The 15553-nt window shown below is 47.1% G+C and overlaps 1 protein-coding gene across 1 annotated transcript in view; it reads right to left on the reverse strand.

Moving 5' to 3' along the window:
* Positions 1-15553, reverse strand: part of LOC143398987 (dedicator of cytokinesis protein 2) — a 401674-nt gene that overhangs the window by 84601 nt on the left and 301520 nt on the right. Inside the window, exon 30 of the mRNA XM_076855686.2 lies at positions 6972-7050. Coding sequence (XP_076711801.2) covers positions 6972-7050 — 79 coding nt within the window. The remainder of the gene's footprint in view (positions 1-6971; positions 7051-15553) is intronic.

Consider the following 15553-nt stretch of genomic DNA (forward strand, 5'->3'; position numbering starts at 1 on the left):
CACGCGCACACAACCTGCCAGTGAGGAATGTGAGAGGCTAATACCAGAGCCCACTCTCCTGCAGGAAAGAACTCAGCCCCTGGAAAGTGCTCAAAAAGATGAGCTACACAATGGTAATATTGACACAGGCCACAGACCAGAGAGACATAAGCAAGGTGCCACTGAACCTCAGTAAACCTGTCTGGGGTGATTCTAATATCTACTGCAAGGGCTGCAGCAAAGATGGCCCAAGACCATGTGTCTAAAGGGCATGGATCCTCCGAAGAACCTGAGAGCCTTATGGCTGGTTCTCTTCATCATTTGAGTAGATCCTCTGGTACCAAAGTCAGCCACTGAGCCTAACTACCTGGTGCTCAAGGGCAATCGCCACCCTGCAAGGAGCAGGTGGGGACAGCTCTGCTGAATAGACCTGACCATTTTCAGGCCCCTGTCCACACTTCATAGAAAGAGAGCAGAAAAAAAGCAGCTAGAGAAATCACCCTGCCATTGAGACTTTCATCTTGAACTCAGAGACGTTCATGGTAGGTTGCAGATGGCCAGGGGTAGGAAGATAGGAAGATCCCCTTGGAACGGACACCTCTGCCACCCAGAAAATTACTTTCTCATAGGTTGTGAATCCAGCTTCAGAAAGACTCAAACCAAGGGCCCCGTTTTTTACCATGGGTCACAACTCCCTTATTTCAAAGCCATAAACACCAAGGACTAGATAAATTAAATGACCACCCAAGGTCATATTGCTAGTAGATATGATGAGAATTTAGTTATTTTTAATTAACTCTCAAAAAAGTCATAAAAGCAAATGTGCCCATGGTTTAAAAAATGAATGATAGAAAAGATTAAGTAATAGAAACTGATTTTTCAATCCGACCTTGAACCCTAATTCCCCAGAAGAAAATGGTTAACAATATTGGAAATCGTTTTTCCAAAAAAAAAAAAATTTATGCATAAATATATGTATGGAGATTTTTTTTTCATAGCCTGCTGTACTTTGCTGTTTTCTTTTCCCAGTCTATCTTGCAAATGTTTCCCTATTAGCACACACAGATCTGCTTCACTCTCTTTTATTGCTGCATAGTATTCTGCTGTAAGGATGTAATTTAATTTAACAAATTCCCTATTTATAGATATTTAGCTTGGTTCCAACTGTTTTTCCTCTAGTAACAGTGCTGTAATCAACCTCCTTGTTTGAACATCTTTATGCATGAGAAATTATATTTGTAGCATACATTCCTAGAGGTGGAATTGCCAAGCAACCCGGTGGAGGCAGATTTTGTTGTTGTTAGTTTGTTGTGTTTGTTGCTGGTTTTCTTAGATGTCAGGACAAATTCCCAGGCTCCAGTCCAATTACCAGCCCCATTATCATGAGCGTCTTAGCCTAGCTCTCCAGTCTCTGTCTCTTCATCTGGAAAATGAGCATAATACTGTCCACAGGGTGCAGTTAGAAGGGCTAAATGAGGAAATCCAGCTAGTAAACTCCTACTCAGTCTCACAATATCAGTTCAAATGTGACTTCCTGTGAAAACCTCCCTAGTTACCTGGAATGAAGTAGCTCCTCCTGCTCCTCACTGTTCTAACACCCTGTTCACAGCATTTAGGACATATTTTAAGCAAACTAATTTATTTTCTGTCTCCTCTACTGGACACAAGCAACCTGCAGGCAAAAACCTCATTTTTTAAAATTCACTCTCGTGCATAAATGTCTAGCTTTGGGTCTGACCCAGCATGTGCTCCTGAAGTATTTGTTGCACGATTTCATTCATGAACTAAGTACTCTGTGTATATTCTTGTTAAATCCTCAGAAATTATGAAATTTGTACTTTCCTCACTTTAGACATCAGAGAATTGAGGCTCATAGAGGTTAAATAATGTTTATCATACTCTGAGACTTTCTTTGAAAAACTTCAAAATTTAATCGACATGTAATGATTGTATGAATTTATGAGGTGAAACATGCAGTTTCTACATATGTATGTATTCCTTGGTTAATTATAAAATCAGGAACAATTAGCATACCCATCATCTTAAACAGCTATTTCATTTCTTTGTGACAAAGCATTCAAAATCCTTTTTACTAGGTAGATATTTTGAAATATTGATATTGACTATAGTCTCTCTACAGTGCAGAGTACCAGAATTGACTCCTCTTATATCATTCTGTACCCACTGACCAAACTCTTCCCATCAAGCACGCCCACGCCCACCCTGCCCAGCCTCCTAACCCTCTCTGCTTCTACAAGATTGATGTTTTTAGATTCCACATAAAAATGAGTTCACATAGTATTTGTCCTTCTGTACCTGGCTTATTTCACTTAACACAATGTCTTCCAGGTCTATCCACATTATCACAAAAGTCAGGATTTCATCTTTTTATGGCTGAATAGTAGTGTGTGTGTGTGTGTGTGTGTGTATGTGTGTGTGTGTGTGTGTGAGAGAGAGAGAGAGAGAGAGAGAGAGAGAGAGAGTCACATTTTTCTTTATCCATTGTTCTGTTGATGTCCACTCAAACTGTCACCATATCTGGGCTGTTGTGAATGGTGCTTCAGTGAACATGAGCATGCAGGTATCTCTTCTACATACTGATTTTCCTTTTTTTGAATAGATTACCAATAGTGGGATGCAAGGTCATAACAGCAGTTCTATTTTATTTATTTATTTATTTTTTTTTACAGAACTTCTATACTGTTTTCTGTAATGGCTGTACCAATTTTTATTCCCACTAACCATATATATAAGGGCACCCTGTTCTATACGTACAGACTCCATTCTAACGGGAGTGAAGTAATATGCCACTGTCACTTTCATTTGCATTTTTCTTACAATCAATATAATTCTACTTTTCTCATACTGTCGTCCACCCGCATGTCTTCTTTGGGAAATGTCTATTTGTCCTTTTTTTTTTTTTTTTTTCCCTATTGGGTTGAGTTCTGCATGTTGCCACCTTCTCAGGAGTTCAGTTTGCAAACACAGTTCCTCTCATTCTGTGCCTTGTCTCTGCATCTATCGATTTGTTTTCTCTTTTGTGCAGAAGCTTTTCAGTTTTATGTAAACCATTTATTTTTGTTTTTTCTTGCCTACGTTTTTGGCATCTTGTTCAAAATACCCTTGCCCAAACCAATGTCATAAAGCATTTCCTCTGTTTTCTTCTAGCAGTTTCATAGTCTCGGGTCTTACATTTTTGGGTCCTTAATAGGGCTTCCATTCTTAAATATCCTGCTCTTGTGGTAAAATTATTGTTGTCCTTCCTAGACTTCCTTTAGTTTTGGTCTCGGGGTAATGTTATGACTGGTTTATCTGATGTTGTAGAATCTTTACAGCAGAGAGATTGAGGATTTTGATCCTACAGAATTCTTTCTCAATGCCCTTGAATTTTATTATTTACCCCAAGTTCCAATTTAAAGAAAGAACCTGGCACGTGGTGTCACAGGAACACAGTCTGTCCGTCCTCCTCTGTGGGGGGTGGGGGCACCACTGCCCTGGCCATTCTGGGCATGCTGCAGTACACGGGGTGGAAGTTTCCAGGTATGGATTCGGCTTAAGAGCATCAAACCAGAGGTTATCTGGGTCCCAACAGCTAAAGTAGGCAGGGCTGGGGAAAGCGTCCCAGGCATTTTCCTGCCTGGTGGAACCACCCGCCACCAGTCTCCAATGAGTCCTTGCCATGCAAGGAGCTTTCTCAAGGCACGGGTGACTGCTACCTTCTTGTCTCTCCCTCACCTTCTTTTTCCCATTGTGATTACATTTCCATTATAAAGACCAAGATGGCCTTCAATAATGACTGAGAATATTCTAGAAATGTTTTCCATTTCACTGCATCTCTAAAGCAGGCTTGAAAAAGATCCCAAGTTAGGCTGGTGCCCAGAAGCTTATCCAAAAATGCTTCCAGGCCTACGCAGGAATGCCCACACCCAGAGCCAGGGACAGAAATGGAACCCAGTACCAATTAGAGAGCTCCCTGTGGCAGAAACAGTTTTCAGATCCTAAGTGTAACCCCTGATTCCATAGCCAATAGCAGTTTCCAACACTGAGAAGCCTGGTCCTGCAGCCAATCAGTTTCCACCCCAGAGAGCCTGGTCCTGCAGTCAATCATTTCAGTGCTCAGCAAGGAGAAAGAGTGTGCTAGTGAAGCTAAACTGAGCTGTTTTCTAGAACGTAAAGGCAGTCTGTCCTAAGCACCTGCATAAAAGAGTGGAGGGAGCTTGGGCTTTGCAGGCAGGTTGGGGCAGAATCCCAGGGGCCCCACTTAGCAGTTAGTGATATGGGTATAGGTCAACCTGATAGGACTATGATGAGTACCAAAATACCCCAAGAATATGCCCACTAAAGGTTAATTACCTTCTTCAAAAGCTTGGAAGCTGAAAGATGGATTTATATAGCCTTCTGTCAAGAGTCCATTTGGGTGGCTATAGGGGAATATTCGAGACTGGATAATAAAGAACAGAAATCTACTCCCCACAGCTCTGCAGACTGGGGAGCCCACTGTGGAGGGGCTTCCATCTGGGGAGGCCCTTCTAGCTGTAGGGCCCTCATCACCTAATCACCTCTTAAAAGTCCCTCCTGACCCAGTTGCATTGGGTATTAAGTTTCCAGCACAAGAACTTTGGGTGCATGTTCAAACCCTAGCAATGGTGTTCTGCTTTGCTTCCAAACTCTTCAAAGCAATACCCTGGGCCCTCAACAAAAGCCCCCACTGAGCTGAATTCTAAACCCTCTTGGTCTTCTCTGACCATAACCATGCAAATGGATGTGCACACCAAGGCCCAGCATCTAGAATGGAGCCCAGGAATGCAAAATGATCTTAGCTCTCAGCAGAAAACACCTTTTTTTTTTTTTTTTTTTTTTTTGTAATTCCCAGGTCTTGTCACCTACAGAGTGTCACCCACAGAGCTTCTTGCTTTCTGCCCTTTGAATCACAATCCACAGTTCCGGCAAAGATATTAGGGATAATCCTATTGCACCTGCCCTTCTCCTGGACAGAGGCTGCCAAGGCCTGCCAAGCTGCATGATGGATGCCGCTCCTGCTGATATTAAATGCATAATTAATGAAACGTAAGGAGGAGACGAGGCGAGTTCCAGGCAGGGTACAAAGAACAAATCCATTCTCACATGGTGCAAAGGAAGATGGAGGAGAACACAGATAAGGCTGAAAAATGACCTTGTTCTTGGGTGCTTTTCGCTGAATATCTATGGAAGCCTCATTAGGAAAAGAGACATCTTTTACTTTGTAAGGTTGGCCACTTTCCCACTTGCAGAATCTGGTGAGTGTGACAGACCCAGGCAATGTTGTTATGATCAGAAAGATGCCTCCCCGCTGTCCTTTTTATTGAGGTCTGACACGAGTTCCCAGGCCAGTCATATTTGTGGCTGTCATCATCATGATCAAAGTGACAATAATTATTATGATGATGAGCTCACATTTATTAGATAGCCACTACGTTTCCAGCACTGTTCTAAGTGTCTTAGATTAATTAATTCACCTAAGCCTCAGAAGCATCCAATAAGATAACCTGTCTCAATATCTTGATTTAATGTTGAAGAAACCCAGACACAAAGAGGTGAAGTAATTTGCCCACAGTCACACAACTCAGAAACTCAAACTTTTCCTGTATGGAAGCCCTATTCTCTGGGCATCAGATGCAGATTTCTTTTGGGTAAAAAAAAAAAAAAAAAAAAAAAGCTGGATAAAACTTAAAACAGTGGCATAAAGAACTGAGACTGAGCTTCCCTTGGAACTTTCTAAACCATGGAGGGGAGTTGCAGCCAGAAAAGCAGGGTCCCAGCTGGAGCTGCTCACACCCAGGGAGGAAGAGCAAACCAGCTTGCCTTGCTGTGCCCCACGCCTGGGCTCTCCTGTGCCCCAGGCACGTTGTTCCAAGTTGTCCACCCCCAAAAGCAGTGACCACATTCCCTTCTCTGAACATGCAAAACTAGAGCCCCCAGGCACCTGGCATTCGGTGGGGATTAGACATCTCTCCTGATTCCAAATGGTCAGAGTGTCACACTTTGTTCCCCTATCGAAGATATTTAGACTGGGAGACTCTCTCACCTGGTCTCTTCCAGGCTGCCCCACTGGGTGGTGAGGCCCTAGCATGTGGCCCCTGCCAGCTGTGTGGGCCACTGTGACAGCCACCACTGAGCTCTAGTCCCAGCTAAATGTGCTGTGTGACGGGGTCATGTCCTCCTCACCTCTGAGTCTTATGCCTGCATCCTGAGAGCAGAAATATCATCAGTGGTAGGTAGCTAGCTTGTAGGGTGGCTGCCAGGACTGAGAAAGAGGATATCCTGATAGTGCATCTCCTGAGGTCTGGTGTGTAGACGGCGTCAGAAAATGACCACTGCTCTTACTATCATGGTCACCCAGACTCGGTGGCTTCTGTTTCCTAAGTCCCTACTACAGGAGACCCTGGGTCAGAGATTCCCTGGAGTGGCCTGTCTTTCACACATCCAGCCACAGGAAGCCATCTGGGCTTCCTGCCAGCTTTGAAGGGTGAGTTCTTCTCTGTCTAGACCTGGAGGTGCCTCGTTCTGTCTGTCCAGGGACCTGCTGTTAGCCCCCAGAATGTCTCAGAGGCCTCAACTCTTGGCTGACTATAAAGAACCAGGAAGCCACAGAGATGTATTTGTGAGCTTTACTGTCACTCACATTTCAGTGTCTGTGGCTAGGTGCCTCTAGGCTCCAGGGGACAGAAAAGGGGAAAAAAAAAAGTGATATATTTTTGAAAGGTGGCGCCTGCTCTGCTGACAATGAATGCAGGTCTCACCCTGAGCACCAGACACGTCATGTGGATGCATTTGCATGTGTGGCTCAGTTGGTGATTAGTCAGTCAAGCCTAAGAATTTGTCTTCCTACCTGCACCTCTCTGTGGACATCCCCAGAGGCACTGGCCCAGTCTCTGTGCTTTGGGATGTGTGTGACAGAGCAATCATCTCCAAGGCGTCAGAGGTATCGGCCACTTCCAGTGTCTCACACTCACCTGGAACTCAAAGTTCGTGTGTTCCAGAAACTTCTGGTTCATGATTTCTGCAAACTTGTTGATAGCTCTCAGGAAGACCCTGGAAGAGGGGAGAAGGTTACTAGACCATCTGAGCATGCTCCCTCAGGCATCCCTCCACTTTGCACAAAACCAAAACTCCCTCACCCCCCTCCCTCAGGGAGAGGCTCAAAGACCCAATGATGATTTGCACATGGTGACCAAGGCAGATGACACCTATCAGAGTCAAGACCTGGGGCCACGTCTGCCTTGTTGGAACTCAAGAATGGACTATTTGACTTCCTTTAGAAAATCTTCGGGGCCTTATGTCTCAGATATTAGAACTTTATGGCAGAAAGTTCGTGCTATCCAGAAAAGATGCAACGAGAAACCAACCTTTCCCCAAGCAAACCAATAGCACTCCACCATCTCCCACCATCTAGAGAAATCTATCATCAGCAGCTCGGTGAACATAATTTCAAAGGTCTCCTCAGACGTATACATATGCATGATATTTTAAGGATATCATTTTGATAAATGGCGTTCCACAACAAATGCTGCTTCATAGCCTGTCTTTTTTTATTCAGCAACAAATCGTGCTCTCCTTTCGTGCTGGTGAATGCAGATATATATCATCCTTTTTAATCGCTGAAGAATGTTCTGCTGTGTGGATGTGTCACCGTTTATTTAATCAGTTTCTTATTGATGGACCTTTGTGTGATTCCTTGGCTTTTTTTTTTTTTTTTTCTACAAACCATGTTCCAACGATCACCCTTCTGTGTACATCTTGAACCTCCTATAAAGACCTGGGGTCTTCTCCTCCACGTCATAATACTGGTCAAACCCAGCCCACATTTAACACTTTGCTACCGGTGGTCAGTTTGCATTTGTCCAAAGAGTCTTCGTGGCCACCTCTTCCTCTTCTTCTACCCTGCAGAGCCCAGCTGACTAGTCTCCCATCTTTTGCCCCCTCCTCCTCAAGAGCACTTTGCCCAAAGGGACCTTTGCCGACGTCCATGGAGGCCGTGTCCACAGGACAAGCCTAATCCCTTTTTTCTGCCTCCATGATTGGGACCCCCTAGATTCCTTGGGCTCAGTTCTTGCCACGGCCCCGTGCTTCAGGTCGCTTCCTGAGTACTTGGCTGTGTTCTTCCTGAACAATGCCCACTCCTTCTCTGCCTGCCTGTCATGCTCTAGATCCTTCCATCAGTCTCCTAAGACTTAAGTCAACGCCACCACTTCCTAGACTCTGAGGTGACTTCCTACACCCCTGGTCACCACACTTCACATTCTAGCTGTCTCTCCGCAGAGCTTCTTCGGGGGTGGGTCTGTTGTGTCTTTGTCACCGGGATTTCCTTTGTTGTCATGGTGCAGGATGAGCTACTTGTCTGTCTCCTCCATTAGACTGCACTTCCCTGGCGATCTGAGATGCCCTCAAGAACACGTACTCCCTGATCACTTGCCTGTGACTCCCAGGTTCACATCTCTGTCCCGGGCCTCTCCCCCTGGAATTCCAGCTCTCCGCTCTATATTCCACTTGGGTGACTAATAGGCATCAGAGAGGCACATGCCTGGAACGAACGTCCTAATACCTGCCCTCCCAACCCCCAAACTGTGGTCTTCCCATCTAAGTAAAAGACAACGCCTTTCTTCCAGTTGCTCAGAGGGGAAAAGAAAATCCCAGCAACTTTGGTCATGCCTTGACTTTTGGCTTTTTCTCAGATCCTACTGTCTTAGCATTGCTTTCAGAATATATCCAGAATTAGACGGGTTCTGTGGCACATGCCTGTTATCACAGCAACACCGAGGCTGAGGTGAGAGGATCACAAGTTCAAGGCCAGCCTCGGCAACTTAGCAAGTCTGTCTCAAAATACAAAATGAAAAGGGCTGGCGATGTAGCTTAGTGGTAAAGCAGCCCCAGTAGGAAAAAATAAAATAAAAAGAATAGATCTAGAATTCAACTACACCATGTCCTGTTGCTGCCACCCAACTGAGCCAAGCCACTGTCCTTTCTCGCCTGGATTTTTGCAGTAGTCTCTCAACTGTTAGGGAACAGATAGATGAGGATGATGGGAACATAAGATTAACAGAATAATTCCATAAAGGGGGCCCACTGTGCTTAGCCCCTCATGCTATCTTTTCCAAAAAGCAATGTACCATCAGTCAAAAGTCAAGAGGTGGACCTGGGTTGGACTGTCTGGAAACTTCTCTGGGATCACCAATAAAACGGAGTGCAGGAGAGGCACATTGTCTCTCTCCTCTCTCAGAGGACTCACTCTCTCCCTTGAGAGTGTCCCCCTTCGCCTTCTTATTTCTTTAATAAACCCAGCCTGTTCCTCTGAGCCTCATGTCTGCAATTTTTTTCTGACTGGGGTTTGAGGGGCCTTGAGGCTGCCTCAGTTTCCCCAAAGGCTTTATAACACAACTGCAATGTGCTCAACTCGCATTTGTGTATCTGTTTGTAAAATTTTAGGGAGTGGAGAGCAGATGTGCGGCAGCCAATGAAAATTGCTTGTTCAGTGAGTGACTCATTCAGGGAAGACACCTACCTAGACTACCTGAGCCATCATGGGAAGCCACTAAGGGAATGCCGAGGAGTGAATGATTGCTGTGGGTGATCACTGAGACTCTTCTGCTTGAGAGTCTCTGGGAAACTCTATAGAACACATTTGTAGTCAGATGGTCCTCTCCCAGGGGACAAACATATTGGGCTATTATACCACTAACACTGCTCCTTATTGGCTGAAAGTTTTTGGAGGACATTAAAATCCTGGTACTCTGGTTTGTTCTGCAGATGGGCTGAGCACTGCATAGCCAGAGAGAGCCCAGAGGAAGAAAGAAGCAGGGCTTTTTCCAGATGCCTGGAAAGCAAAGGCACTGGTATATTTTGGGTAAGTGGAGAGTGTGGGCAGGTGCCTCCAGCACACTGCTTGTCCAGGTTGCTGGGCCAGGTGTTCGTGAAACACCTGGTTGTTTGTTCAACAACAACAACAACAACAACAACAAAAAGCATAGGGTGCCCTGGAGTTGGGATCACAGAATGTGGAGCACACACACACACACACACACACACACACACACAAATGGATGTTATTTCTGGTTTTGCCACTTTCCGGCTGTGTGGATTTGGGACATGTTAATATCACCTCTGAAGTCCCAGTTTGCTGGCTGTGAAATAGCAATGCTGTAACCTCTTTCTCAGGGTCGCTGTGGGGTGTAAGCAGCGAGAGCATGGAAGTGGTGAGCGCAGGGCCTGGTGCAGGGGCACCAGCACCATGCTGGCCCCGATGGCCTCAGAGCCCCTGGGGTGGCTCCACTCTGCCTCCAAAGGCAGGGCCAACAGCACAACACACACACTGGAGCAGCTAGCAACCAGGACCACACAAGGGCAGAAGAATCCCACAAGTCCACCTCCCCGCAGGGCTGTCAAAAGGGAAATTTCTTTGGTTTTGCTGTTTTGTCCCTTGTTAACATGCCTTTGAAACAACATCTATATTTTCTCCTTAAAGATTAGTTATCTGATTCCCCAGATGGAAACACATTGAGTGGCTGTCATATTATGTATAAACATCTCGGAATCTGAAAGATGATACCAAAATGAGGGGTTTTACACGTTCTCAGCAGCAACAAATCTATCAGTAATTCCAGGAAGAGTCATTTGTCAGCTGAAACCTGTCTGGCATTCTCTCAGCCAGTCCAGTGACCAGGAACCCATCAACCTATGCTGAGGGTGGGCACTGTGTCCTTTGTCCCTCAGATTCTTCTATAGACAGAGTATCGCTTCACTTTGGTCACATGGGGCACTTGGAAAATACGGCTTTTTTCCCCTCCTTGTTTTACTTTTTTTTTTTTTTTTTTAATAATTGCTCATAAAGCCTGAGCACTAATGTGGTGAAGTGGGTTGGAATAAAAACACATCAACTCTGTTGTTCTCAACAATGAACTTGAATCATTGAGAACCAAGTTCACTATCAAGTCTCAGCACAGTACTTCCCGTCCATGATCCTTGTCTGAGAAATACCACCACAGCCATGCTGTGGATCAGGAACCAGGCTCTGTGCTCCGCAGGGTCCCTCCTCTCTTCCCCTTTACCTCCTCACCCCCATCCCACATGAGCTCTCTGAGCTCGACATTGCTGCCATCTTGGAGCTGTGAGTTTAGGTGACTTTCCCAGTGACCCAGTACCTGTGCAGTCCCAGCCTTCAGAAGGGAGGTCTTTAACCACCAAGCATAAGGAAATCTCTGCGTTTCTGCCCGACCCCAGAATGAGCTAATGGCCTTTACGGTGACTGTGATGGAGGCATTAGTAGTCACCATGTGAACACGTCCCTGTGCAAAGTGCTCTGCCGACGCTGGTTCATTTAATCCTACCCACTCTGGCAGGTGCTGCTGTTCCTCCCACTGAACAGCAGCAGAGAGGACCTTGGAAACATCGGTCCATCTCACATGTTCACGCTGCAGAGCCGGCCCCGCCTTTCTCTAAGGCCTTGCAGGTCAGAAGGATCCGCTGGCTCTTCTTAAGTGTAGTCTGCCGTGGACTTGGGGAACCAAGTGCCCCTACCCTTGTCCTCCAGGCACCAGGTGTCTTTACGCTACTCCTGTCACTCTGCCTTTCTGCCCACAGCTGACTGGACCCTGGGCTCACATTTGGGGTGACACAGTCTTCCTTGGGCTGCCAGCAGCCTGAGGGGGGTCTTTTGAGTAGTTCTGCCCAGTGAGGGCCCCCAAGCCCACTAGGAGTAGATCGAATCCTTGTAAGTGGCCCAAAGCAGGACCAGGGAGAAGGCCATGGGCTGGGCCCTTGGGAGAGCCATGAGTAGATGTTTCCATGAGCAACTAGAAATCATTCGCCATGGAGCAAGGGGCAGAGAAGTCAGCTATCGTGAGCAGGCAGAAGCTGGCCGAAAGAGAAGTCAAACGCAGTGCTGCTCTCCACCAAAGCTGTGCTGCATGAGGTGTTGACGCGGCCACTGGGGGTCCTGGATTCCTATTGCCTTTGGACAGCAGAACAAATCCTTGTTACAGAAGCAGCTGAGCCTGCGTACCACCTGCCAAGTCAGTCTCTGTGACATCTATGCATCGCTCCTTTGGGACACAGGAAGGAGAGATGCACATGGACTCCTGGAGGGGCTGGAGCAAGCCTCCAGTCAACCTCCCACCCACCCCTCTTCTGAGCTCTGACCTTGACCTCCATGAATCTCAGTTGCTCCTTCTGTAAAAGGAGCCATGGGTGAGGATCAAACAAGAGGCAGTATTTGAAGCTGGTGGCCCAGAGCCTCAGCACATCGAGGTCCTCGATAAATGTCAGTCGTCGTTACTATTCTTAACCTGCCGCCACCTTGTATCTCTGGAGCAGGAAGATCTGAGGCCGATAATACCCTGAAGTGACAACACAGCATCAACACACGCCCACAGGTTGACAGGTGCGTGGTGTGATAAAAGAGGGAACAGGAGAGATGGGCATGCCCCTTCTGGGGAGACTCGCCAAGCTGGGGCGAGGGCCTTTCTGAACCCCACCCACCTGCCCACTGTGGGAAGCTCATGGGATGTAGTTAATTCTCCTGATCAAACTTGAAGATGGAAATGAAAGGGTCAGCCAGCGGGCAGGGCTCATCCCTCTGAAGGAGGCACTGAGACATCCATTTCCCCAGAGCCCTTGAGCCGCTTCCCTCAACACAGAAGCTCTGGCACCATGAGGCTCCAGTCAATCAGCAGATGCCAGCTGGGTACCCGGCATGGCTTGCCCCAAGCGCCTGGGACACTTCCTGCATCATTTAGGGCTCTAGTTAGGGATGCAGGAGACTCCCAGACTCGGGAAGCCAGTAGCCTCTGGACATCCAGATGAGGTGAGCCTGTTGACAAAAGGAACCATAGAGGTCTCGCTCCCTGTCCGGGTGATGTGGGTGGAGGAGGTGGGGACTCCAAAAAGAAACAGTCACGTCCACATAGGGAAGGAGGAGGAAGGGGATGGTGCTCCTCACCCTCAGCACCCTCAGAGACCACTGGATAACTGCTCTAGGCGGCCCCGGTGGGGGCTCCCTAGGTCAACCGCCATGACCCTTATGGTGTGCCTGTTATGGGCCTGAGATGAGATTAGACCTTAAAACATGTCACTGATAAATGCAGACAGGATGCAGCCAGATCTGCCTCTTCCGTGAAGCATTTTGGCGATGTCTAGAGCATATAAAAGTGAAAATGGAAGTTTGCATTCGGGAAATGCTGGCTCTGTGCCAATGCTGTTCTGGCCACTTCCTGTGTATTACTTCATCTCAGTCCCCACAATAATCCTCTGTGACAAGCACTATTGCTAGTCCTACTTGACGGGGAGGAAAACTGAGTCCAGAGTGGTTAAGTATCTTGCCCAGTTAACTGATAGTAACAGGATTTGAGCCCAGGAAGTCACAGGTTTTCACTTCTCTGTGCTGCCTCTGGGCGGTCTCCGGGGGCCATACAGCACTAGGCCATATTCCCATGGGTGCACTTGTCTCCCCACTAGACTGGAAGCCCTCTGCCACCTGGGACCATAGCTTGAACTGATCTGTGTATGCCCTGGAGCCCGGACACCTAAGACTTTCAATAACTATTTGTTGGTCGGTCATCTGCATTTAAAAGGAGCTTCAGGGATGCATGTAGATTCCCAAGGCCCCCAGAAACGCTGGAATTCCAGATCCAGGCACAGATGGAAGAGGGGGAAAAAAAAGAGTTTCCTAGGCACCATTCTGTTAATTTACAGTGTTCTAAAGAACTTGATTATTTAAAAATTAATCATGTCATGTAAATCAGATCTTACTGAATGCTGCATCTCAACAAAAAGGGGGGAAAAAGCTCTAACAGGAAGCATCTCTTGCAGTAGACTGTCATTACGTCTGTCTACACAAGTGGTACACAGCTGGGGCGACACTTGATTTTGGAAAACCCCACTCCTTCCTCCAGCCCGCACAAAAGTAAATAATGGATGACTAATATGTATATATAAATCATAAATGATGAGAGAAAATTCACAAAAACAAGCAGATTTTATAGAATACATAGATAACAGGGAGAAAAGAGAGGAGGAGGCGGAGGGACGAAGACAGGGAAGAAAGTTATGATGTTCAGACTAACAAGTGAAGCCATCCAGGCCACAGGAACCAGCTGAGGTGCTGCAGAAGAGAGGAGGGCATTGGGCACCCTGGCCTCGGTCCTGTTTGTCCCACCTAGCTGGGTCCTTGGCAAGGCCCCCCTTCCTTGGGCCTCAGGGCAGGTGTCCAAGCAGTGCCCTTAGGGCTAGGGCTCAGATCCAATGGCTTCTCGGTTCCTTATCAGCAATGCAGTCGTGAGTAGGCTACTACTTATCTATTCTCTGCACAGCTCCTCACCGATAAAAATGCAGATTCTGACAGTTTTACCTCATTGTAAAGTTGTTGGGGGATGAAATGAGCGAATGCACCTGAAGCGTTTACCACCTGGAGGACGGGATGAACGTCAGCAGAAGCAAATGGCACAGAAGGAGCACAACAGTGAGGAAACTTCAAGGGGCTGGGATCCTAAGGGATCACTGTGGCCAGGAGGTGAAAGAAAGGGACCAAGCCACGTGTGTGAGAAGCCAGGCATTGGGTGGGGGAGGGGTGACATCAGCACATGCTTCTCCAGTTCAAGACCACATTTGTCCTCTCCTGTGGCGGCAGCACTGTCGCGGAGTTCTTCCCAGCCACCGGGCATTGTGCTGGGAACAGCTCATTCCATCCTCAAGCTGCAAAGTCCATCTAATGGAACTATTGCTGTCCCTGTTGTACCGGTGAGGAAGCCGGAGAAAGGCAAGGTGGCGGAACTCAGGAGGCTGAAGCTCTATTCTTGAGTCCAACTTTTTTAAAAAAGTAATTAAATGCAACAATAGTACTTAGCTGATCCTTAAGAGATACAAATGTTTCCATTTAGGAGACACTTCCACTTTCTCCGGTTTCTAGAAAATTCTATTCTTATTTCCTAGGCAGTGAGAAACAAGGAATCATCTCCAGATGAACAGACTCAGGTCCGTAGCGAGCAGGGGTTTCAGGAGGGGATGTTCCTCCAAGGCACTGGCCCACAGATCCGCATGTGTTTCTTTGGAATGACTGTGCAGGCCACTCAGCAGGAGGCCTGTGGACAAAACCCCAACACCTTACCAACCAGTGGGCAAAACAGCAAGGGGCCCTCCTGTAGTGCAGGAGCTGGCTGCCCCGCAGCTCCAGGTGACTGACGGTCAAAGATATATGACCAGCTACAAAATTATGGGGGCTCGGTGCAAAATGAAAATACAAGTGTCCTTGTCTAGAAATTGTTAAGAACTCCGAGATACCAGAGCATTAAACCAAGCATGGAGCCCTCCAGAGCTTTGGGCTTTATGCACCTGCCTGTCTCATGCCCACAGGGCTGGGGAGTGACCTGCCTCTGACCCAGCATATGGCCTGGGCCCAATTCCCACCAGCACAATAATCCTGCAGAAGTCAGCTTGCACCTGCGTGGTGTGAAAGGAGAACCTGGAGGTGGCCCAGCTGAGACGCTCTGACACCTGCTGCTGGGCCTATCTTCTTCCTCCCAGGGGAAGCAGAGGCACACAGTCAGAC

The sequence above is a fragment of the Callospermophilus lateralis genome, chromosome 5, assembly GCF_048772815.1.
Source record: "Callospermophilus lateralis isolate mCalLat2 chromosome 5, mCalLat2.hap1, whole genome shotgun sequence".
In the NCBI taxonomy this organism is placed as follows: Eukaryota; Metazoa; Chordata; class Mammalia; order Rodentia; family Sciuridae; genus Callospermophilus; species Callospermophilus lateralis.